Below are 23970 nucleotides of genomic sequence, written 5' to 3'. Positions count from 1 at the left end.
AAATTACTGCGAATCAGCCAAAACCAGCTATAAAAAAGCCCTTCATGCCCTACATTTATCCATAAAAAAAGCCAGAAAAATCTTCTTTGCGACCTCCATCCAGCAGGCGGAACAATCAAGTAAAGAAGTTTTTCAAACCCAGAGCCATTGAGACTGAAATCATCCCATCCGTAAGACTCTGTGAAACCATCTCAGACTTCTTTGACACCAAAATAATAAAAGTGTATGATACTTTTACGGACTCAGAGCCGACATTTATGGATGAGCTGGGAGATACTGAGCCACCCGCTACCTCCTTAAATCAATTTCATCCTATCACCCTCTCTGAGGCATTGAAAGAAATACTAAAATGTAAATCCGGGGCACCTGATGATCCATGCCCACCTAAACTGTGGAAATTAATGTCGGACGCAATCGTAGTTCCCCTCTTACATATATGGAACACGTCCATTGAAACGGGCACGTTTCCGGATTGCTGGAAACAGGCCACTCTCCTCCCGTTGGAAAAAAAACCCCCTTGGCGCACCGGATGATCTGAGCAATCTCAGACCCATTTCCCTTCTAGCAGCCCCTGGAAAAATGCTCGAAAAACTGATTCAACGTCAGCTTAACAGCTTCATTGAAGAAAACGGCGCATTACATGAAACTCAGTCTGGCTTTAGGGCCGGTTTTAGTACCGAGGCGGCCCTCATTGAGGTTGCCGAGTCGATCAGATGGTCCTTAGATTCAGGAGCATCAGCTATGCTGGTGCTCCTGGATCTATCTGCTGCTTTTGATACGGTAGATCATAGCAGACTGCTGATGCGGCTGAAGGACATAGGCCTAGGAGACAAGGCACTTAGCTGGCTACACTCTTACCTCACAGATCAGTCCCAGAAGGTGGCGCTGGGCACCTTCTCTTCTAAACCCAAAAGCCTATGGTGTGGTGTCCCACAGGTGTCGGCACTCAGCCCTTTGCTGTTCAATGTTTACTTGGCCCCACTTTTCACCTTGATTGCTAAATGGGGGGTCAAGGCAATATCATATGCGGATGACACACAATTGGTCTTTCCCTATTCAGACACGTCAGAGGCAGCTTTTAGTAAAATCAGGGGCTGTCTTCGAGACATGGCTAAATGGATGAACACAAATAAACTCAAAATGAATGCTAGCAAAACGGAGTTGTTATTCTTTGGAAATCACAAACATCCCCCTCCGGACCTGTGGTGGCCGCCGGAAATGGGCCCAGCCCCATCTCCCGGAACCCATGCAAAAAATCTAGGAGTAAGATGGGATGAGAATCTTTCCTTCCTGCCGCATATACAACAGCTTACCGCTGGTTGCCTGCACAAACTCAGAAATCTGCGAACATTTCTGCCTCTGCTACCAGTCGAGTGTCGAAAAACGGTTGTTCATGCAACAATTACATCTCGACTAGATTACTCAAATGGCCTCTACCTTGGTCTGCCCAAATATGTGGTGCAACGCTTACAGATCGTGCAGAATGCGGCTGCGAGATTGATAAAACGTGTCCCCTTCAGGCATCATATCTCTCCGCATCTGCACGAGCTTCATTGGCTGCCAGTGGCAAGCAGAATTAAGTTCAAGGTGCTTACCTTGGCGTTTAGAGCGCTAAAAGGCACTTGCCCCAATTATCTAAAACTTCGACTTCCCTGTTACCACCAAAAGCGAGAGCTGCGTTCAAACTCCATGCTCAAGCTAACTATTCCACGTGTGAGGAAAGCTAGACTTGGAGGCAGGTCCTTCTCGGCTGGCACGGCGAAACTTTGGAATACCTTGCCACCTGCCATCCAATCTGCCACGACAGAAGCTAGCTTCAGAAAGCTCCTAAAAACTTGGCTTTTTACGCAATAATACTGAATTTCCTCCTGGCTACTCGCTCTTTGCTGAAGGACTCGCTAGCGCCGGGACACCTCACCAGAGGTAGCTGTTCGCGCTTTACAAGCATCTTGTATTATTATTATTATTATTCCTATTAGTTGCATGAGCACTCGAGCTTGTAGTGAGTGTTGTGGCTGGGATCTTTTGATAAGATTTTGCATAGTTTGTATTCTTGTTAGGTTGGGGTACGCTATTGCCTTGGAGGTATCTATTGTGGCACCTAGATACGGCTGAGACAGGGAAGGTTGTAGATTTGACTTCTTTTGATTCACTGTAAACCCCAACTTGTGTAGCAGGCAGGTTGTCTGATGCGTGTGCTGTACACATCGGTTGATTAACTTGGATGTTATTAATCAGTAGTCGAGATATGGGAAGACATGAATGTTGTCCCTTCTTAAATGTGCTGCTACTACTGCTAGACACTTTGTGAACACTCAAGGTGCTGTTGTTACCTTGAATTGGTAGTGCTGACCTTCTAGTACGAACCGTAGGTACTTCTGTGAGATTGATGAATGGGAATGTGGAAGTATGCGTCCTTGAGGTCTAATGTGGCAAGGAAGTCGCCTTTCTCTAGTAACGGTAGAACCTGTTGTAGTGTGACCATATGAAAATGGTCTGAATGTATGTACAGGTTTAGGGGTCTTAGATCTAGAAAAGGTCGGAGAGATCCATCCTTTTTGGATATGAGAAAATAAAGAGTAAACCCCTGTGTTCTGATGTTCTTTTGGTACTGGTTCTATTGCATTCTTTTGCAGTAGAGATTCTACCTCTTGTCTTAGTAGTATGAGGTGTTCTTGTGACATGGGAAGCTGTCTGGGTGGGATTGTTGGAGGAGTGGAAGTGAGCTCCAGGCAATAACTTGACTGAATTATTTATCTCACCCACCTGTCTGTGGTGATGGAGTTCCAGACAGGTAGAAACTGTTGTAACCTCCCCCGACTGGAGTGGAATGGTTTGAGGGGGATGGAAGGGAAGTAACTGCTTGGGAGTAGAGGCATTGCGATTGTTGTTGCCTCTTTCTCTACCCTTATTGTTGTTTCCGCTATACCCTCCTCTATAATATCCCTTACTGGGCGAGGTTTGGTTGGGCGCTTTGTAAGGAGAAGGAGGTGTTGACAGTCTGGAAACTTTTAGAGGCGCCCCTATATGAGGAGCGACGAAAGGAAGGTCTATGGGCTTGAGTTTGTAAAGCTCCCATTGATTTTGCGGTATCAGTATCTTTTTTTCCAGTGCACTGTTTACATTTGGACCGAAAAGACGTTGTTGGTCAAATGGTTGGTTTAGGATACTGGCTTGTACTTCTGGTTTGAACCCAGAGATGCGTAGCCATGCATGTCTGTGCAACAGACATGCACGTACCCCTTTATTTACTGCTCTAGATGCTGTGTCTCCAATGTCTAGTGCACATCTTATGGAGGTATTTGTTATAACTTTGCCTTCTTGTATTAAATCAGAAACCCGAGCCTTATATTGTTCTGGCAAGTGTTGCATGAGTGACTAACTCATCATAATGGGCTCTGTCACATCTTGCTAACAGAGCTTGAGTGTTAGCAATCCTCCATATATTGGCTGCTTGTGAGAGGGTGCGTTTTCCTGGAGCATCCAACAGCTTAGACTGTCAGGGGGTGGAGCATCCCCTGTTGTCTGCGAGTTGGCTCTCTTTCTCGCATTTGACACTACCAGCGAGTCTAGTGGCAACTGTCCTTTAATATATGCAGGATCAGATGGAGCCGCTTTGCATTTCTTTTCCAGTCTGGGGTTAATTACTCTGGTGCGTATTTCACCACTCGACTAAGTATTGGAAGTGTAGTTGTGGTCTTATGTGATGTTAACAGTGTGTCCATTAGAAAGTCTTCTTCTATTGGATCCGTATGTAAGTCTACTCTATGGAATGTAGCTGCTTTATGAATGAGCTGTGTGAACCCAATGGTGTCATCTGGTGGAGATGGCCTAGCCGGGTGTACATAGTCTTGTGGTAGATCTGGTGCATTATAATCGTCCCATGGGTCACCTGATGGCCCAGCTATATCATCTAGGTCATTAATATCATCCATTCGATGATCACTGTCTACCTCTTATGAGTAGGTATCCCCATAATCGTCATGTTGTACTATAAGGCTATGTGTACTAGCTGGTGAATGCACAGGAGAGATATCTGCTGTTATTTCTACTTCTGGTGAAGGAATTCTCATAGGGGAAGCTTGAATATGCTTTTTTAGAGGAACTGGCGATGGTTTGGGTTAGTCCATTTTCCTCTTTTCAGTCACTGTGTATACATGTCCAGTCTTTGGATGAATTTTGAGAGTCTTTTGCCTTCCATCAGGTTGGAAAAGCCTTTTTGGTGCCAATTTACCGTGTTTGGGGCCAACAGGTTTAGACTTTGCAGTGTCTATTGTCTTTGGAACGGGTCTTGGTTTCGGTTCTGAAGACTTTTCTTGTTTTTTTCTTTGTATCTGTGCTTTTTAGAACCGAAGCTTTTGTTCCCTGGTGCTTAGATTCATCTGCCTTTGGAGCCGAAGTATGTTTCGGTATCGGAACTGTTTTTAGGTCCGCTTTTTTCGTAACCGGGGTCGTTTTTGGTTCGGTAACTTTGGGAACGTCTTTCGGTGCCGAACTTGGTTTGTGTTCGGTTACCTTTGGTACCGAGGATGTTTTGGTGCCGGCGTTGACTTTGGCTTAAGCACTTCTTGCTTTTTGGGACCAACAGACTGACTCGAGCCAGAGTCGACTGGAGGCTTTTTAGTGCCCTTCGCTGCCGAGTCGAAGGCAGGGTGTCGGACGGTTTTGATCGGTGTGCACCTGGACGTGTACCGAAGCCTGTCCCGGTGTGTGTGTGTGTGTGTGTGTGTGTGTGGGGGGGGGGTGACCAGGGTCGATGCTCTTACTCACGACCTGTTGACCAGCTGGAAGAAGATCGTCTTCTTCGGATCGCGTTTGTCATCTCCGGAAGCTGACTCCTCTGCTTCGGAAGTGACGTCTTCTTACTGTTCTTCGGCGTCTACCTCGATCAGCGCCTCGTCTATTATGAGGTCTGGTGTCGACGACGAGGACTGCTCCATAGCTCTTCGAGCTTGATGGTCCCGGATTGTTTTCTTGGACCGGAACGAAGCGCAGGCCTCACAGTCCCGACTCTCGTGCTCTGGAGACAAGCACAGGTTGCAAACCTCATGTGGGTCGGTGTGGGGAAACTTGTGTCCACACTGAGGGCACTTCTTGAATGGTGTTCTTTTCAAGAGCCAAAGGCCCAATGGCGCAGTTGGGCCAGACGAGCGCTTGAATGGAGGAGTGGAACCTTTCTTCGACGCGGGCGACCGGAATCAGTGTCGAAGACTATGTTGATGTTGTAGATGGATTTATGGATTCGAAAAGAGATCGGTAACGGGACCGAACAATAAACACATTCGAGCCTGATGGCGGAAAAAAACAATCTGAAGATGTAGTCGATGCCCATGCGCACTACAGTCTAAGGGAGGAGTCATCCAGCAGACAAAGACTCTTCCAAGACAACAACAAAGTGTAATCATCCGGGCCCACCACCAGATGGTGATCTAATGCAACCGTGTGTAGTCTGCAGCCCATATGCCGCAAACACTGATATCTAGTTAGTATTTAACCCCTCAGCTGTGCACGTTTGTGCACCAGATTGCCCATGCGGAACCTGGCCACTTTTGATCACTAGCACATGCCAGGCTGACATTGTTCAAAGGGAGCACGCTATATAGTGTTAAACATTTGAACTATCTTGAGTCATACAATATATAGAAGGTGTGCACTATCCACTGCATTCCTGGGCTACTGCTAATCAGGTACCCCGGGCCTATGTTTTTTCCCTAAAACTGCATTGAAGCCCAAACCCAATTGGCATCTCTGGCCACTGGTCAGTCCTTGGTAAATGGTGGCACTGTGACCAGAGAAGGCCTCTTAGGGCTGCAGCACTTATTGTGCCACCCTTAGAGGTTCTGTACAACTACACTCACACACTGCCTTTGCAGGCTGTGTGTGTTTGGTGAAGAAAAAAGTGAAGAGTCGACATGGCCGACATCTCTGTGTGCCATGCATACACCTCACTGCCATGGCATCAATCAGTCCCCCTCTCCAGTGGTGAGGGTACAGGTGCATGAGCCCTGTACCTCTACAGTGTCTAAGTCCATTCTTGGACATTAGAAGTGCCTTGCTGCCATTAAGAGCGTATGGCGCTGGGAGTTTGTTGTTGCAAACTCCACAGCCCCATAATGGCTACACTGAAAACTGAGAAGTTTGGTATCAAACGTCTCAGCACATTAAACCCACACTGATGCCAGTGTGGGAATTAATGAAAAATGCACACAGAGGGTGTCTTAGAGATGCCACCTGAAAACGAACCGGCCACTAGTGTCCAGGTTGAGTGGCGGCTTTCAGCTGTCACCACCAGACATGTTTCTGGTACCCTGGGTCGAGAGCATCCTTCTCTCTGCGGCCTGAAACAATGCACATCCAATGCACGCATTTGTGAGCTTCCCAGGCCACTTGCTGCTTTCAGCAACTGGTCCCTACTGGTGATGACCCCTCACATTGGGCGGGAGAACTGGTGGGAAAAACAAGTGAGGAAGAGAGGTGCGCCCACCCATGCCAACTCCACCCCTCAGGTGGGGGAGGCAAGGTGAAGCCAACATTCACTCCATGCCATCTTGATGATTGGGGAACTAAGCCAACCAGGGACAGGCTCACCGGAGGGTGGCAGAATGGGGGTGTACCCACTCCAGGAATGCAACCCATTGATCCTGCCTTTTACCTACCTGTAACGCCCCAAAATCTAGTATTTTGGGGCACTCCTGAACCTGGCTTCCTCAGACAAGAAGAAACTACAACAAGAATGACCGTACAGCCGTGCAGTAGCTAACAAGAGGAAGACACCCACTGACTTGGCCCCAGCCCTACCGCCCTGTCTCCATCTCGAATCTGCTCCAGTGAAATCCCGGTGTGTCCTGCAGCCAGCAACCACGAAAAACCCCAGAGGACCTGCCTGCCTTCAAGTACAGAGACTGTGTCTTCCGTGAACACCTGATTTGTTCATCTGCAACCTCTGGCCCCGGCTGGAAACCGCAAATCGGCACCAATCTGTCCACGGCCCGAGCTCGAGTGGGCAAACACCACGAGGAGGTCCCCCCGGCGATCCGGACATGAGATCCGCCGACCCCTGTAGCCTAAATCCGGAAGATCCCCCCAACCGCAACCGGAGCTGGTAAGAAGATTCAACCCCAAAAGGCACCCCTGCACCCAACGCCCCAAGGCCTATGGTGGCAAAACGGATGGTGCCTAACCAACCCCAAACTTACCTCTCTCGAAGTGGTGGTCGCGCCCAGAAGACCTTCGTCCCCAGGCAGGCCTGCAGTGCCTTTGCAAACCAGAGGTTCTCCATTGCAAACAGCAGGGCGCCCGACGTCGAAAAGGCACCCTGCCGCCCTAGTGCAGCTGAGGGTACAACTTTGGTGCTACTCTGTTTCCCCATCTGCCCTGAGCTAAAGTCCAGGTGCTTTACCCCCACAAACAATTGGCCTGCTCATCAGCAGCCACCAACCGGAGGCCCCTATCCCTGATTGGATAATATTGGGCATACAGCTGTGCAGAAGCTAACAAGAGGAAGTTGCCCACTGACTTGGCCCCAGCCCTGTCTCCCCCTCCAACCTGCTCCTGCGAAATCCTAGCGTGTCCTGAAGCTAGCAACCTCGAAAACCCCGGAGGATCTGCCTGCCTTCAACTCCAAAGACTTTGTCTCCAAATGCAACGGATTTGTTAATCTGCAACCTCTGGCCTTGGACGGAAACTGAAAATACGCACCACTCTGCACCTGCCGACCACGGCTCGAGCGGGCTAACACCACGAGGGGGTCACCCCGGCGTTCCTGGCCCGAGATCCGGCGACCCTTGACCTGCCTCATGCCTCAATCTGACACCTGCAGTCTCTATCTAGAAGGCCCTCCTTAACCGTAACTTGGAGCTGGTAAGAAGATCAGACCCGAAAAGGCACTCCTGCACCCGACGCCCCACGGACTTGTGTGCCCAAAACAACGGTGCCTAACCAACCCCTAACATCCCAAACTACCTCTCAAAGTGGTGGTCGCAACCAGAAGACCTTAGTCTCCCTGCCTGCAGTACTTTTGCAAACCGGAGGTTCTCCATTGAAACCAACAGGGCGTCCGACGTCGAAACAGCACCCTGCATCTAGTGCCATGCCACTGAGGGTACACCTTTGATGCTACTTTGTTTCCCAATTTGCCCTGAACTAAAGTCCAGGAGCTTTGCTCCCACATTTGAGTGGCCTGCGAGCCAGCAGCCACCAACCGGAGGCTCCCTATCCCCCATGGGGCCTCAACACCCTGCAACCGGCCGCCCTAATGCCGCTGAGGGTGCATCCTTGACCCTAGGAGAACCCTTGTTCTAATCCCAGAAGCTCAACTCCAAAGACCGATTACTTACCTGGTAACCGTTAAGAATTAGTTATTTACCTGTAATCCTAGTTCTCATCCAGGGGTATACTATTAAAGTAATAATCTATGAATAATCCTTGCCCATGTGCGGGATCCCGGAGCATATAGAAAATACATACATGTATAAATGTGAAAACATACATTCAGCCTAAAATATTTCCAAAATGGCAAATATGCTGAAATTACATAGGTTTGCATAGTAGAAGCTATACTCTCCCAATCCCAAAGGAAGAAAGAGAGCAGCAAACATTTGTCATACAACATTGCTTTATTGCCATAGAAAAACCTGTAATTGCAGGCATTTGCCAGTAGGCTGCAGTAGAGTATAAAGAAACAAAGAAAAACTGAGTAGGGGTACTGTGCATTTAAGACCTGAAGGCGAACCCCTGCTCCCATGATGCACCACAGGTGGCAGTTAGGTCAGTTGTTTTTTCAGGCTCCTTCTGAGAGGATCCTGGAGCTCTTCAGTTTTTGACTAAAACTGTTTGTTGATGAGGATTTTTTCAGAAAATTCGACATTTTCTGGTTTATTAAGGCTTCTGCTACTGTTTTTGTGGAATTCCACTGATTTTTTTCAGTCGGAATGCCAGCTTTATTCAGGAAATGTCCTTCCTGTGACAAGAAAATGGCACTGGCAGATCCACAATTGGTGTGTATTGTGCGCCTTCCATCTACACACAATTCTGACCAGTGCCACTATTGTGAGAAGTTCTCCAGGCGGACCTTACGTGACAGAGAATGGATAAAACTCCATACCATGCTGGAAAAGGACAAGAGTCATCAGGTTGGTGGCCATGGAGGCCCCAGGACATCGTCTTCCAGCAAGCAAGGCCCAAAACGGCGACGTTACACATCCCCTGACCCCAGGAAGAGGAAGGGAAGAAAAGATACACCGTCGACGAAGTCGTCGTCAAAGAGGCCCAGACACTCTTCAGGAACACCATTGCGACGTCAAGAGTCTCCGTCGCATCCAAATAAGTCGGCGTCGAGGCACCACACTTCGGGGTCGAAGTCTGTGGCTGCTGACAAGACCAAGTTTCCGTCGACGTTTCCGTCGACATCGAGACACTCTCCGCCACCCTCGAGGGGGTCAGCGTGGAGAGGACTGACGGCGGACATATCGCCGCCGATACATTTCAAACTGTATATTTACTGTAAAGTATATATCAATTTCATTTGACATGCTTGCTTGGTTCTAGGACTAGGAAATAGAATAACTAAAAGAATATTTTTATATAAAAACAATTGGTCTGAAGTTCAGTCTTTGAGTGTGTGAATTCATTTGCTGACTGAGTTGTACAACAAATGCTCAACTCTGTCCACTGATAAAGCCTTACTGCTAGACCACACTACCACAAATAGAGAGTAAGATACTATCTAACTTTACCTCTGCCTACCTTTGGGGCTCCACTGGACGCTGTGCACCCTATACCTCACTATGGTATAGTATATACACGGCCAGCTTCCTACTGTATGATGCACCCTCCTTTTTAGCCATGGTAGGGGGGGAGATAGCATGCCAAGGTCTGGAGAGGTGTCCAGACCTATGGCCTCACCCAAACTCCTCTCTCCAGTCCAGTTCTTCTTACTGGTCTGCCAGAGGCTCCACAGACCTCTTCCAGTCTTCCTCATCCTTTTCTGGTCGCCACTCAGGGCAATAGGGAACACCAGGCGAGGAGTGGTGGTGATGGCTCCGTGACCGGCCCCGCGACCTCCCTCTAGATCGGCACCTCGAGCGGCGCAGAGCCGACTGCCGGGCCTCCAGAAGCTTTCGGTACGGCTCCAGCAAAGACTTCAGGGCCATGACCCGGCAGTCGGAGCACGACTTTGGGTCGTGATCGCGCTTCAGACACCAGAGGCACACAAGATGGGGGTCGGTCACCGACATCGGCTTGTGGCAGGAGCCACAAGGCTTGAAAACGGTCTGCCGAGATGACATCCCTGTGCACCAGGAGTCGAACAACGCAAAAGGATGTCATCAAAAAGTTAAAAAAAAGAGTCAAAAAGTGACTCGATGTACTGCTCTCTATGGATCTGCGCTGGCTGGTGCGGAAAAAGAAAGAACTGACATCAGCGTCCGGGTATCACAATGCCAACGACGATGGCGGAATCGACCGATGCCACCTAACGACACTGGGTACTGCTGAAGAAAAAAATTCTCCGGACCCAGTCTGACTTCTGAGGGTAATTTTAAGATGAGGAATCCATAACTAATAGTCTCTTTCAGATATTGCTAACATATTTTATGTCACCAGGGCATACTCTTGTTACTAACGGTGAAGTTGAATACAGCAGGAACGATGACGACTATCGGGTATTTGTGATTTTAGCGATATTTGGTGACACTCTAGATTAAAATTGTTGGTGCCAGAGGAAGTGGTAGCAGGTAGTATGTGGAAGTATACACTTACAACTTAATTTCCACAGAGTCTGAAATCATGGATGGATTTAATTTGCTTGCATTTGATAAGAAGCCATTTTTTTTCCTAATTCACTTAATGTTTGCAGGTTTAGCTTGAAAAGTTGAGGACAATAGGTGGTGCATGATGTGGGAGAAAATGGAAAATCTAAAACGTACAGTGATCCTCAGCAAAAGAAACCGTGATGTAGGCTAGTGCATTACACACCTCATTTGGTGCACACAGAAAGGCTGGGTTTAAAGCAATACGCAACGGAAAATGGAAAATAAACATAGGTTAGGACTCAGTTGCACAAACACTGGGAATGTCTATGTTCAGAAGCGGGAGGTTGAAGCCGGGAGGTTGTATCATTTTTACTTTACTTGTATTTGCCATATTTGATTTTAAAATACTGCACATACTTTGCCTAATACTTTGCACCATTTTAAAATCGTACCGTCTACTTTCACTCGCTTGACTGAAAAGCGGAGTCACTATAATCCCATCTAGCCCACAGCTTGATTACGAAGCGTGGCATCCTTCGACTCACTCCCTTGACCCGGACAAGCATCAGCCGACTCAGGGCTGAGACAGCGGTGTCCCGGGCGGGTCGAATTCAATAGCGGCCATCTTTGCTTGGGGAAGCGTCATCACGCACCCTAGCAGACAGCATAAAAGGGAAGGGCATGTCTCCGCGCAGCGGACGCGCCAGAGTCGTGCTAGAGTCCTGCCTGTCTGCACCCGTCCGCGACCAGGTCGTGGCTAATCACTATATCGAGCCGGCTACTCATTCTACACTTAGGTATGATAAGAGAACTTTACTCCAATTAAGGCAACAACACTGTGGATTCTTACATGCTATTCCCCCTGACCTTACTACCCGTACCTTTCCGTGCATGCCCTGTAAACCCGTCCAGGCTGAAAGCACACCTGGGATTCACTGCCCTCTTCACACTAACACTAAACGGGCCCCAACCTCTACTAACAACATTACCATCAAAGCGGGCCTCATTAACTGCCGCTCTCTTGTCAAACATTCGTTGGATATAGTTCAATCCCTTGTAGATAATAAATGGGATATCCTCTTCCTAACGGAAACATGGTTAGGAGATGAAACTAACCCCGCTTTGTCTCTTGCTATTCCCCCTGACTATCATATTCATTGCGCTAACAGACAAAGCTCCAACCACGGCGGAGGTATCGCTATTATTTTTAGATCTACATGGACCATCTCTTCTTTTCCCTATAATCAAATAGAATCTATTGAAGCCCTCCCTTTCTGTATCCATCTGGCAGCCAATACCACCCTTACAGGTTTACTAGTATACTGCCCCCCTAAATCAAAGGTTTCTTTCCTTCCGGATTTTTTGGATTACGTCCTCCAGGCTGGCTCTCGCTATGCCAATTTCACTCTACTCGGAGATTTTAATCTCCTTGTAGAGGACGTCTCCAACCCCACAAGTACTAACTTCCTCAACACACTTTCAGACGGCGGACTAAACCTTCTGACTTTCCGACCTACTCATAAGGCAGGTCACACTCTTGATCTTATATGCTCCAACCTCGTAGACCTTACTACTGGTGACCCTTACTCTGTGATCTGGTCTGATCACTTCTTCATTCCATTTTTCATCTCTCTACCCCATCAAGCAAAACCACGAGTATTACCTAAAACCCTTGGTCACAACTGGAGTAAGATTTCCCCAGATAACCTAGGAGTGCAACTGGCCTCAACCACTCCGAGGGAGGCTATCGACTTAGACTCCAGGTTGAATAACTTTAATAAATGGATCTCCTCTGCTATAGATTCTATTGCTCCCATCAGGCCTATCATAACATTTCGTTCTGCCCCTTCCTCACCCTGGTATTCAGATGAACTCCGAAAGTGTAAGTCTGCCTGTAAACTCCTGGAGAGACGCGGAAGACTGTCATACTCCCCAGATAGTAAACTGAAACATAAATCAGCTCTTAAAAATTATAGGAAAAAGATCATTGATCATAAAAGACAGTCCCTTGAGAAAAAAATTAATAAAGCCCAAGGCTCGGCGAGAGAAAATTTTAACACTGTAAGATCTTTTACTAATCCCCCGGCCCTCAAACGACAGCCCCCGGTATCACAATCCCTCTGTAACCGTCTATCAGACTTTTTTGAGAATAAAATTGCCACCATCTATGACTCTTTTCCTTGCAAAAACAAGACTGACCTCATCGATAATCCTTCAGTACACCTAAATTTCTGCCCTGAACCCTCCCATATCTTCTCGGATTTTGAAGAGATCTCCTTCGATCGCTCTCTGGCAGAACTATCAAAGTGTAGATCCGGCACGCCAACTGACCCGTGGCCGGCCAAACAATATAAAGATCTGGCCCCAATTATTAATCCAGTTCTGAATAGTATCTGGAATGACTCATTAAGTACCGGCATCTTCCCTGATTCGTGGAAACACGCACGTCTTGAAAAAGGCTAACCCCAATGAGCCAGCCAATTACAGGCCAATTTCCCTGTTACCAGCTCCTGCCAAGGTACTGGAAAAACTAGTACAACAGCAGCTGGCAAACTTTTTGGAAGCTCATGGTTCATTCCACGACTCCCAGCACGGCTTCAGACGAGGATATAGCACGGAATCGGCATTAATCGAGATGGCCGACGCAGTTCGATGGAAACTTGATGCAGGATCGAGGGCGGTGTTGGTGCTGCTGGATCTATCGGCAGCATTCGACACCGTCTCTCATCCTGTCCTCATCGACAGTCTCCACTCGAAAGGTATCCAAGGCCAGGCCCTGAAATGGGTATCTTCTTTTCTGTCCAACCGCACTCAGGCGGTGTTCACACCCCCTTTTACCTCAAAAAACCGTCCACTCAAGTGGGGAGTCCCTCAAGGCTCCTTCTTGAGCCCCCTTCTTTTTAATGTTTATTTCTCCCCCTTGGTCGAGCTATTGCTGAATCTGGAATCAAAGCCACCTCATACACGAATGACATCCAACTGCTATTCTCTTATGATAACATCTGAGTCTATATTTGATCCTTTAAAAGACTGCTTACGCAAAGTCGCATGTTGGATGGACCAGAACTGCCTCCGACTTAATGCTGGAAAGACAGAAGTCCTTTTTTTCCACCAATCTTCCCCCCTGGACTCTAATCTGTGGTGGCCACATGATTTAAGCACACCCCCACCCCGAAACAATCTGTAAAAAAATCTTAGAGTCAGGTGGGACTCTTCCCTTTCTTTTCACACCCAAGTCCAAACGGTCTCCGCGGCCTGTTTCTCTAAAATAAGGATGGTCAAGAAACTTATTGATTTCCTACCCAGTAATACAAGGAAAACTATTGTCCAAGCCTTGATTACATAGCATTTGACTATTCCAATGCTCTTTACATCGGACTTACTGCAGGCCTTTGCCATCGGCTGCAAATGGTACAGAACGCGGCAGTCCGATTGGTATGTGAGATTTCCCTCAGAGAACACATCTCCCCACATCGCCGCTCCCTTCATTGGCTACCGATAGAAAAAAGGGTGGAATTCAAAGCCCTTACACTGGCTCATAGGGCAATCAAGGGGAAGGGTTCTGCTTACCTTTTCTCCTGTTTACGTCCCTACAAAAACATCAGATCTCTGTGATCCAGTTCAAAAAACTTCCTGACACGAAGAATGACTTGACCAAATGACGACCTCCCAGCACCATATACTTTTAAAGGCATCACTGCATTTACAGTGCCCAGGAATGGCCCTGGGTACTGTAGGGACACAGGGCTTGTTCACCTGTGCCCACACCACTGTCATAGGGCACCCAGCTAGAGGGGTGACTGAGGTATGCCAGGGCAGTGGGTCTTGTGGGCATGGCACACCGGGATGTGTGCCATGCCGACTATCTGTTTAGTACTGTTCTTAGACACTCAGCCTGCCAAGGCAGTGTGTGGGTGTCAGGGTACAGGGCCCCTAAGGGTTGCACAACAAGTGCTGCAGCCCTTAGGGGTCTTCTCTCGTCACCGTGCCCTGGGTACCTAGGGTACCATCTACTAGAGGCTGACAGGTGGCCAGGGATGCCAATTGGGTTTTAGGTTCGACACAGTTTTAGGGAAGAAACACAGGCCCTGGGCAACTGGTTGGCAGGAGCTCAGGGCACACTCAGTCAAAGCACATCAGCAGTTCAGCAAAAAGTGAGGGCAAACCAATGCAAGAAAGATAGCACTTTCTCACACTTGGCAAATCAGAAATTAATGACTTTATGCTAGACCATATCTCGAGAAGGTAACTACACAATAATGCAGATGAGTAGGCCTTTTGTAAATATGTAGAGGCCGTACCACACATTTTCTTGCCACTGGCATCCATTCGTTTACTCTCTCTGTCTGGAGGTGCAGTGTATTTCGAAGATGAAGAAGGATTTCACCGTACTGCTGTCTTGAGGAATGAATCTGATTTCTGATCAGTTTTTAAGAAATCCAGATCTTGTTGTGGAGGCCGGTATTTCTTTAGCAGCCTAGGTGTTGCCGATTTTGCTGTGGCTGGCATTAACATTTTTTCCTCAACAATGTCAGTTAAACCTGCAAGAAGAGGGAGAAGATGCCTGGGAGTAGACTATTGAGAGGAAAATCTTCCTGTTTTTCCTCTCTTGGTCTGCTTTCATATTTTCCATCCAGCCATGCAAACTGATGCTCTCTGTGTCCTTAAGACTTATTTTAGACATTTTGCTGCAAATGTCAGTCTTTACAGATGTGTGTAGGTGACAAAGACACCAAACAAGCCTTGTGAGCAGCAGAGTTGTTCTGTCACAGTATGGACATTCGGTGAAGAGAGCATGCTTTCTGACATGACAGAGGAAGTGAAAAATTGTCAAGTAGTAAGCTTTTAAAAAGTGTGAAAAGGTTTTGGAAAAAGGTTTCACAGGTGGAAAAACACCTGAGGTGTTTGGAGATACTGCATAAAAAGGAGCCGGAAAAAAGAAACTACACTCTCAGGCAAACTGCCAGGCAGTGCATTGTGGGATGGGGTACCTCTGGGGTCCTTGAAGGTGAATGTCCCTTTTTAAGCTACTCAGTTATAGCCTATCAGGCTGTTTTCTCCTTCTCATGCGGTCTATTGTTTATGGTAATTTTTTCCATGATAAAGTGTTGCATGTTTAAAGGTTTATAGGTCAATATTTCTCAGTTTTCTCTCGCCAGCATTCACCAAGAAAATACATCGTTGACAGTCTAAATTGTGACTATATGGAAAATGACTATCAGTGATGATCACTCCTCAACGTCTTTTCCCTCGATTCTTAATATATATTGAAAAAAGTGTTCTGGGGTCTGCACAAATATGTTAACCAAATTTGACTGAACTTAAAACAAGTAAAAAAAAATTCAAAATATAGAATCACTATAAACAATTGTGTGACCAGAAAAACCTTTTAACAAACATTTTCTTCAACAAAAATAAATAAATAAGATAACTGGGGAATTTTGTTGCACAGTCCACACCTTTGATAGTATGAAAATACTGACCCTGCTACCACTTTGCCATCAAGCCTTGCAACTGCCAGCTAAGCCAAGTGAATAAGATCAGGATTGATGTTCTTTTAGAAGCACCAGATATAGAACCTCTTCCATTTAAATATGCAGAAAGATCTGGTAGATGGACATTTGGCATCTTTTAGAATGTCTATGCACTGTTGAAGGAGATTGAATAGTCTATAGGGGTTGAATAAATGAGCTATACTGCTACATTGAATGCTAACTGAGTTAGACTTTAGTCTCCAAACATGTGAAGTAGATCCACTCTGGAAGGTAGCCTCTAGTGTTGTTGTTCTGATAGACAATGAACAATAAACCACAAATGACTTGGCCACACTTGGGCTATGAGTATCAATGTGGCCTTGCAGAAATGTCATTTAGATCATGAACAAATGCACACGTTACTACTTGTGTAACGATATATCTGTAAGAGACATTAGTTATTGATAGATTCTTTTTTTTCGTCAGCAGTACCTCAGCGCGTCGGTAGGTGGTGTTGTGCGGTTCTGCATCCGTCGCTGGCGTCGTAAGCACTGAGATGACGTCACAGAGACTACTTCGGTGCCACCCATGCACGCTGACGCCAGTTCTGTATACGACTTTCAGCGCCAGGAACGCAGAGCCATGCAAGAAACTGACCACTAGTGCCATGAAACTAGGGGCCTAAAAGGGATGTCCTTAACCCTAGAATTCAGTTCGCTGAACGGGGAGGATGGGAGGAGCAGTAAGGAATCTATCACTAACTAATGTCTCTTACAGATATATCGTCACACAAGTAGTAACTTGTGCATCTGAAAGACACGTTAGTGATAGATTCCTTACCTTAGAATTAATATCCCAGTAATACCAACCCCGGTGGAGGGCATGCGAACAAGATTACACCAGAAAGTCACGGAGAACAGAACGGCCAAAGAAGCCGTCTCTCCAGACTTGATCGTCAAGGCATTAATGCTTGGTAAACGTGTGCTGCGAAGCCCATGTAGCTGCCTGACAAATGCAAGGGAATGCCGCGTCCCAAGGCAGTAGTGGCTGCCGTCGCCCTGGTGGAATGGGCACGTAGCCCCACAGGAGGCGCATTCTTAGCCAATGAGTAACATGCTTTAATGCACAGAACGACCCAGCGAGAGATGGTCCGTTTGTGCTTGGCACGACCTTTTATGGCGCCCACGTAGCCAACAAAGAGCTGGTCATCCACCCGGAACTGTTGTGTGAGCTTTAGATAGAACGAGAGAGCACGATTCGGGTTCAGACAGTGAAGCCTCTCTTCTTCTTTTGAAGGATGCGGAGGCGGAAAGAAGGTGGGCAAAGTGATGGTCTGCCTGATGTGGAAGGGCGTCACAACCTTTGGCAGGAAAGGATGGGTCCTTAAAACCACCTTTTCCGGATGAACAGAAAGGAAAGGAGTTTCGGAAGAAAGAGCCTGGAGCTCACCCTCTCTTCTGACCGAGGTGATAGCGACGGGGAAAGCCGTCTTGAGAGTGAGAAGACGCAAAGGACAGTTATGAAGGGGCTCAAAGGGAGCGCACATCAGATACGTCAAAACAAAGTTTAAGTCCCATTGAGGCATTATGAACAGCACGGGAGGAAACGTGTGTGTAATGACTTTCAGGAAACAGTTAACAACCGGGGACTTAAAAAGAGAAGGCTGATCTAGAGGGCCTAGAAAGGCGGCGATGGCCGAAAGATAAACTTTGATAGTGGCCAGAGCAGAGCCCTGCTGGGCCAAAGACAAAAGGAACAGAAGAACCTCGGAAAGAGGGGCAGAAAGGGGATCCACAGCTTTCGCTGTGCACCATGCCACAAACTTGTTCCACCTGCAGGCGTATACCGTCTTAGTGGAGGGACGCCTGGCTGCCAGAATGACATCACAGACTTCGGGAGGAAGATCGAAGGCTGTCAACTGTCGCCGCTCAATCTCCACGCATGGAGGTGGAAGCTGGACAGGTTCAGGCGGAGGACCGGCCCCTGCTGCTGCGACATAAGATCCTCCAGGAGAGGCAGTCGGATTGGGGAATCAATCGCATGCTGTGTAGCTCGGGATACCAGTATCTTCCTGCCAAATCCGGAGACACAAGGATGACTTGGGCCCGGTCGTGCCGAATCTTCTTCAGCACTCTGGGCGGAAGTGGTATAGGCGGAAAGGCGTACAATGTGATGAAAAGCGTCACCGAGCAAGTGTCGCCTTGGAAATTCCAATGCGCGGAACTGATGACATTGCGCATTCTCTTCGGTGGCTAATAGATCTAACCAAGGCTATCTCCACTGCTGAAATAGACCTTGCGCCAAATCAGAGTTCAGACGCCATTCGTGATCCATCAAGAACCGGCGGCTGAGTTTGTCCACCCTGGCGTTCTGAGAACCTGCCAGGTGTTGCACCACCAAGGTAATGCCTTGATGTTCCAGCCATGTCCAGGGGCATAGAGCCTCCTGGCAGAGTCCACGCCCCACCATGCCATGTTTGTTGCAATACCACATGGCGGTGGTGTTGTTCGTCAACACCTGCACCATACTTTCCCGGACACAGGAAAGGAATGCTTTCAGTGCAAGTTTAATCGCCCGAAGCTCCAAAAGACTGATACGGAGCCGGGACTCAGCCGGAGACCAGAGGCCTCTGATCTCCTCCTCTACCCAAGTGGCCGCCTCATCCCAGGAGGGACACATTTATCACCACTGTGTGCTCTGGTTGGGGAAGGATGAGGGATCTGCCATTGACCCAATCGCGATTCCTGAGCCACCACTGCAACTGTCGTGCAGTGCCCTCTGAGATCTGGAGGACATGATCAGACAGGTTGCCCTTATGCTGTGCCCACTGGAACTTCAAGTCCCACTGCAGAGCCCGCATATGCCATCTGGCATGTTGCACCAGTAGGATACAGGAGGCAATCAGGAGTGGGAGGGTCATCCTGACTGAAACCTGAAATAGAGGCTGAAAAATCGGTATCATAGCCTGAATATCCAGGACTCTATGCTCGGGAGGATAAACCCGAAACTGTGTCGAATCCAGAACCACTCCGATGAAGGGGAGCTTCTGCAAGGGACTCGGGTGCAACTTCGGCACGTTGATGGAGAACCCCAGCATATGCAGGAGGTCAGCCGTAGTCTGAAGGTGGGTGACAATTGTTTGGGGCAAGCCTTCAACAACCAGTCGTCGAGGTATGGGAAGACGGACACCCTTGACCTGCGCAGGTGAGCTGGGACCACCGCCATCAACTTTCGTGAACACCCGAGGGGTGCTGGTAAGGTCGAAGGGGATCACGACAAACTGCAAATGCTCCTGGCCACCCGTGAACCGCCGGTAATGCCGATGGGCTGGCAGGACAGGGATGTGAAAATATGAATCCTGCAAGTCCAACGCTACCATCCAGTCTCGAGGGCAGCCAAGACCTGAGCCAGAGTCAACATCTTGAACTTCTCCTTCCGGAGGAAGTGATTGACGTTCCTGAGGGCCAAGATGGGACGCAAGCCCCCTTTGTCTTTCATGGGGACAGGAAACTAGTGGGAATAACAACCACATCCTACTTCTGGCCCAGGAACGCGCTCAATGGCCCCCTTGGACAAGAGGGCCACGACTTCCTGTTGTAGAAGCACAAAGTGATCCCCCAACATGCGGTGGAACTGAGGTGGCATGGCTGGGGGGGGGGGTTAGACTCGAAGGGAAGGGAGTAACCGCTCCGGACGAGTTGCAGCACCCACTTGTCAGAAGTGACAGAACGCCGGTGGGGAAGGTGATGTTGAATTCTGCCACCGACTGGCGGATGCAACCGAAAGCTTGGACTAGGAAGGCTTTGAGGCAAATGCTGCGGGAGCGGAGGCGGACTGACCCGCACTCTGGCCCCCTGTGCCTCCACGCCGGCCTCCACGCCTACCACCACGCTGAGTTTGGTTCTGCGCAGGCTTCTGACTGAACGAGCAGGAAGGTGCGACCCTTCCATGGCCTCGAAAGGAATGAAAGGTAGACTTGGCCAGGCACGTGGTGGAAAGACCTAAGGACGTGGCCGTAGCCCGAGAGTCCTGAAAATGCTCCAGCGCACTGTCGGCTTGATCGCCAAACAGGCGAATGGCATCAAAAGTCATGTCCATGAGTGAGCTTTGGACATCTGGCGAGAACCTGGTAGATCTCAACCAGGCGTGGCGACGAAGCGACACAGTCGTAGAAATGCCCTGCCTAGTGAGTCCATGGTGTCAAAACCACACCGAATGGTGAACTTAGTCGCATCTTTACCTTCGGCAACAGCTTGGGACAGCACAGCTTGGACCTACTTAGGACACTGAGGCAACACCTGTGCAACTGTATCGAAAACCGTGTGAGAAAAGCCGCCCAAAAGACATGCAGTGTTCACCAACCACAGCCCAAGGCTGGCCGAAGAGAACAACCGCTTGCTAAACTGCTCCAACTTCTTAGAGTCCTTATCCGGCGGAACTGTGGGAAAGGCACGCTGGGACGTCAAAGCTTGGATGACCAGGCTCGTGGGCGTAGGATGAGTGGTCAGAAAAGCAGGGTCACCCGGTGCCGGGCGATGACGCCTGGTGAAGTTCTTATCCACAGGGGTCCCTGTGGCCCTTCATGACCAAGTGCCCAGTAAGACGTCAGTGAGGGCATCATTAAATGGCAGCAGGAGCTCCGACGAAGTGGATGCTGTCTGGAGCACCTCAGTGAGGAGATTAATTTTAAGGACCGCTGTAGGGAGATCAAGGTTGAGAACCTCAGCTGCCCGACGGACCACCACCCTGTAAGAGGTGCCCTCCTCCATGGTAGTCGGGGGAGAGGCAAACCCCGGTCAGAGGAGACATCAAGGCCGCTGGCCTAACGCGTCCACCCAATCACACTGACGAGCAAGAGGGTCTTTGGACTCCTCCCATTCGTCCTCCACCTCCGCCATACGTTGTACAGACCACGGCGGTAGGGCAGGCACCGGGGAAGGAACAAACTGCGCCAGGAACAGGGCCGGTCGGGGCAGAACCAGCACTGTGTCCCAATGCGTATCCCTGTTAGGGACAAAAGTGTCCTGGAACCGGGGCAGGGGCAGAACACACGGCATCCACAGCGGCGCCGAAGCCGAGGGTGGCACCGGGGCTGGAAGTGAGGGAACTTGTGGCGCCGTGGCCGGAGCCAGCGGCGCAGGATCCTGTGGCGCCGGGGCCAGAGCCGCCGGCAGCACCAACAGGATCCTGACAGGGGACCGCTGTCCCAAAGGCGCACCGGCGGGAACCCGAGGCCTAAACAGGCACTCCATGCTAGCAAGAAATTCTCGCACCTGTCTAAGAAAAAACAACTGACCCGTATAAGGTGGGTAGGCCGCGCGACTCCCGGGCTCCGAAGAAGCCGCAGGGGCAGAACCCCTATCCCCCTGGTCCGCAACCGGGGACCGACGAGGGGGGACGTCGAAGAGCGACAACGCTTCTTCGACTTCTTTTTGTGTCGGCTCTAACCCGAATACGAGGGTGAAGACTTGGAGCCCGAGGAGTGATGGTGGTGGCCCCGTGAGCGTTCTCGTGGTGGCCCAGTGAGTGTTCTCTGGAGCGGCCCCTGGACCGAGAATGGCGCTGGGACGCGTGGACCTCAAACAGCTTCCGGGGCCGCTTCCGGCACCGCTTCCTCAAGGCCTTCGGGGCCATGGACAGTCCATACAGGACCGAAAGTCGTGGTCGCACTCCAGGCAGTAGAGACAGACATCGTGGGGGACCGCCACCGACCTATTGCTACAGCAGGCCCGACAAAACAAAAAAACAGGCATCCCTACGTGCACCAAAGTAGACTGACTAGAGACAAAAAGTCTCAAAAGATTAGTCAAAAAGTGAGTAGGGTACGTGCTCTAACCGCATCTGCACTTACTGGTGCAGAAAAAGAAAGAACTGACGTCAGCGCGCATGGGTGGGGCCTAAGTAGTCTCCGTGACGTCATCTCAGCACTTCCGATGCCAGCGACGGACGCGGAGCCGCACAACGCAACAAACGCGCAGGGGTACTGCTGACGAAAAAGCGTCCTAAATCCAATCTGACGCCTGGGGATATTCTAAGGTAAGGAATCTATCACTAAAGTGTCTCTTTCAGATGTATAATGATGTTATCAGGGTTATCAATGTAAACAGGTATAGAAATTTCACTTAACGGTCTATCAAATGGGCATTCTCCATCTTTCTTGGTGTGAGTGAGTCCCTTCTGGGAAAGCCTGAGCATTTGTTATATTCAGTATTTGTTCATAGTTCTACTTGAGGCCTACTCAGGAAATCTGCTTCTGCAATCTCTCCTAGCATGTGAACCAATGTAATCTACATTGAAAACCAGAAGCCACAGACTGCAGAGGCTTTGAGATATAGTAGCCTGGATTGGTGCCAATTGGCTGTTTAAGAGATACACTACTATCTTATTGTCAGCATGGACAAGTGTGTCTTGAAAGATGCATTTCAAAACTTGAAAACCAGGTGTACTGCTCTAAGTTCCAGAAGACTGATGTCAAACGATATATCCTTCTGAGACCGAATGCCCTGAACTTGCAGATAGTACAGGTGAACTCCCCATTCAATTTGAAATTAGCCTGTGTCTATCATGTGAGTTGGAATGTATTGGTGGGAAAAAATGCCCTTTAAAAGGCTGCTCTATATTGGCACCCACGTGGCCATGGTTGGATTGATACTTAAAAGAGCATCAAGGAATACTCAAGAGAATTGACAGCACTTTCTAGTTGAGAATGTGCTGAAAAGGTTTCATGACGAGCATTTGGAACCAGAAAAATGCATGACACCATGGTCCACAGAAGGGGTGATAGATGATACCCTCCAATGTAAGTGATCCTATCTCTTCCTGAAACACACTCAGAGAAAGACCAGACAATCATAACAAGTAAAACTGAAGGAGTGCCTTCTCCCTGCTCCTCAGATAAACAACAAAGTCCTTGATAAGTTTTTTCTGGAAACATGTACACAGCTTACCTACCTACATTGACCTATCGCATTAGTTGTCATTAACATATTAGTTGGTAAACAAGCTTTTGTCAATTTTTATCAAAGTAGAGACCATTTTCAATAAGAATTGCCTTTTTTCAAAGAAAAGCTAAATGAAATTCGGCCAATACAGTCTTTCCAATAGGCTGCAACAATTTGAATTAAAAACTGCCTTTCTGAATAAAAGTGGCAAATGTAAACTCTTTAAATAGTGCTCTTGCAAAGGGGCACGCAAGCTTATGATACGCATTGGAGAATCACTAAAGGAGTACCCAAGTTACTTGTTTATGTCTGCTGTGACATGAAACGGCAAGTGTTAATTTGGAATTAAATGAAGTCAAAGAGTTACCAGGAACTATCCAATGGCTGTATGGTTAAAATGGATGAGAAATCGGAGGCAGCTCACTGGTGTGAAGAGAAATCAAGATCTTAAGGAAAGTTACCTGGGATATTGAACCTTCTATTACTGGCCTTGATTGGACTATTTCTGGAGTTTTGCGACTGTCTTGCCCAAGCAAGTCTTGCCGTGGGATCTCATGGATGGAGCGCCCCATTTCTTTAATAGTAGTGACACCATCATATGGTTTTCCTTTAGTAATGGCACCATCAAAAGTTCGTATTGGAGGGGACTCGCGTTTCATTTGTTTAGGGTATTTCAGGCCTTCTTCATAGCTCTCAGATGTTGCCCTGGGAGTACCTAAAAAAGGAGTTAAATTCGGAGATGATCAATTGTAAGTAATTATCCACCAAACAAAAACATATTAAACAATAATTAATTGAAATACT

At 48.4% G+C, this 23970-nt stretch overlaps 1 protein-coding gene across 20 annotated transcripts in view; it reads right to left on the bottom strand.

Annotated features, from left to right (window-relative positions):
- NCOR1 (nuclear receptor corepressor 1) overlaps positions 1-23970 on the bottom strand; it is a 1907529-nt gene that overhangs the window by 445150 nt on the left and 1438409 nt on the right. For all 20 annotated transcript variants that reach the window (XM_086955042.1, XM_086955041.1, XM_086955040.1 and 17 more), the window contains one exon: positions 23628-23881. In XM_086955042.1, the coding sequence (XP_086811168.1) occupies positions 23628-23881 (254 nt within the window). The remainder of the gene's footprint in view (positions 1-23627; positions 23882-23970) is intronic.

Source organism: Lissotriton vulgaris, chromosome 2_1 (assembly GCF_964263255.1).
Source record: "Lissotriton vulgaris chromosome 2_1, aLisVul1.2, whole genome shotgun sequence".
In the NCBI taxonomy this organism is placed as follows: Eukaryota; Metazoa; Chordata; class Amphibia; order Caudata; family Salamandridae; genus Lissotriton; species Lissotriton vulgaris.
This window is presented reverse-complemented; position numbering and strand designations above follow the sequence as displayed.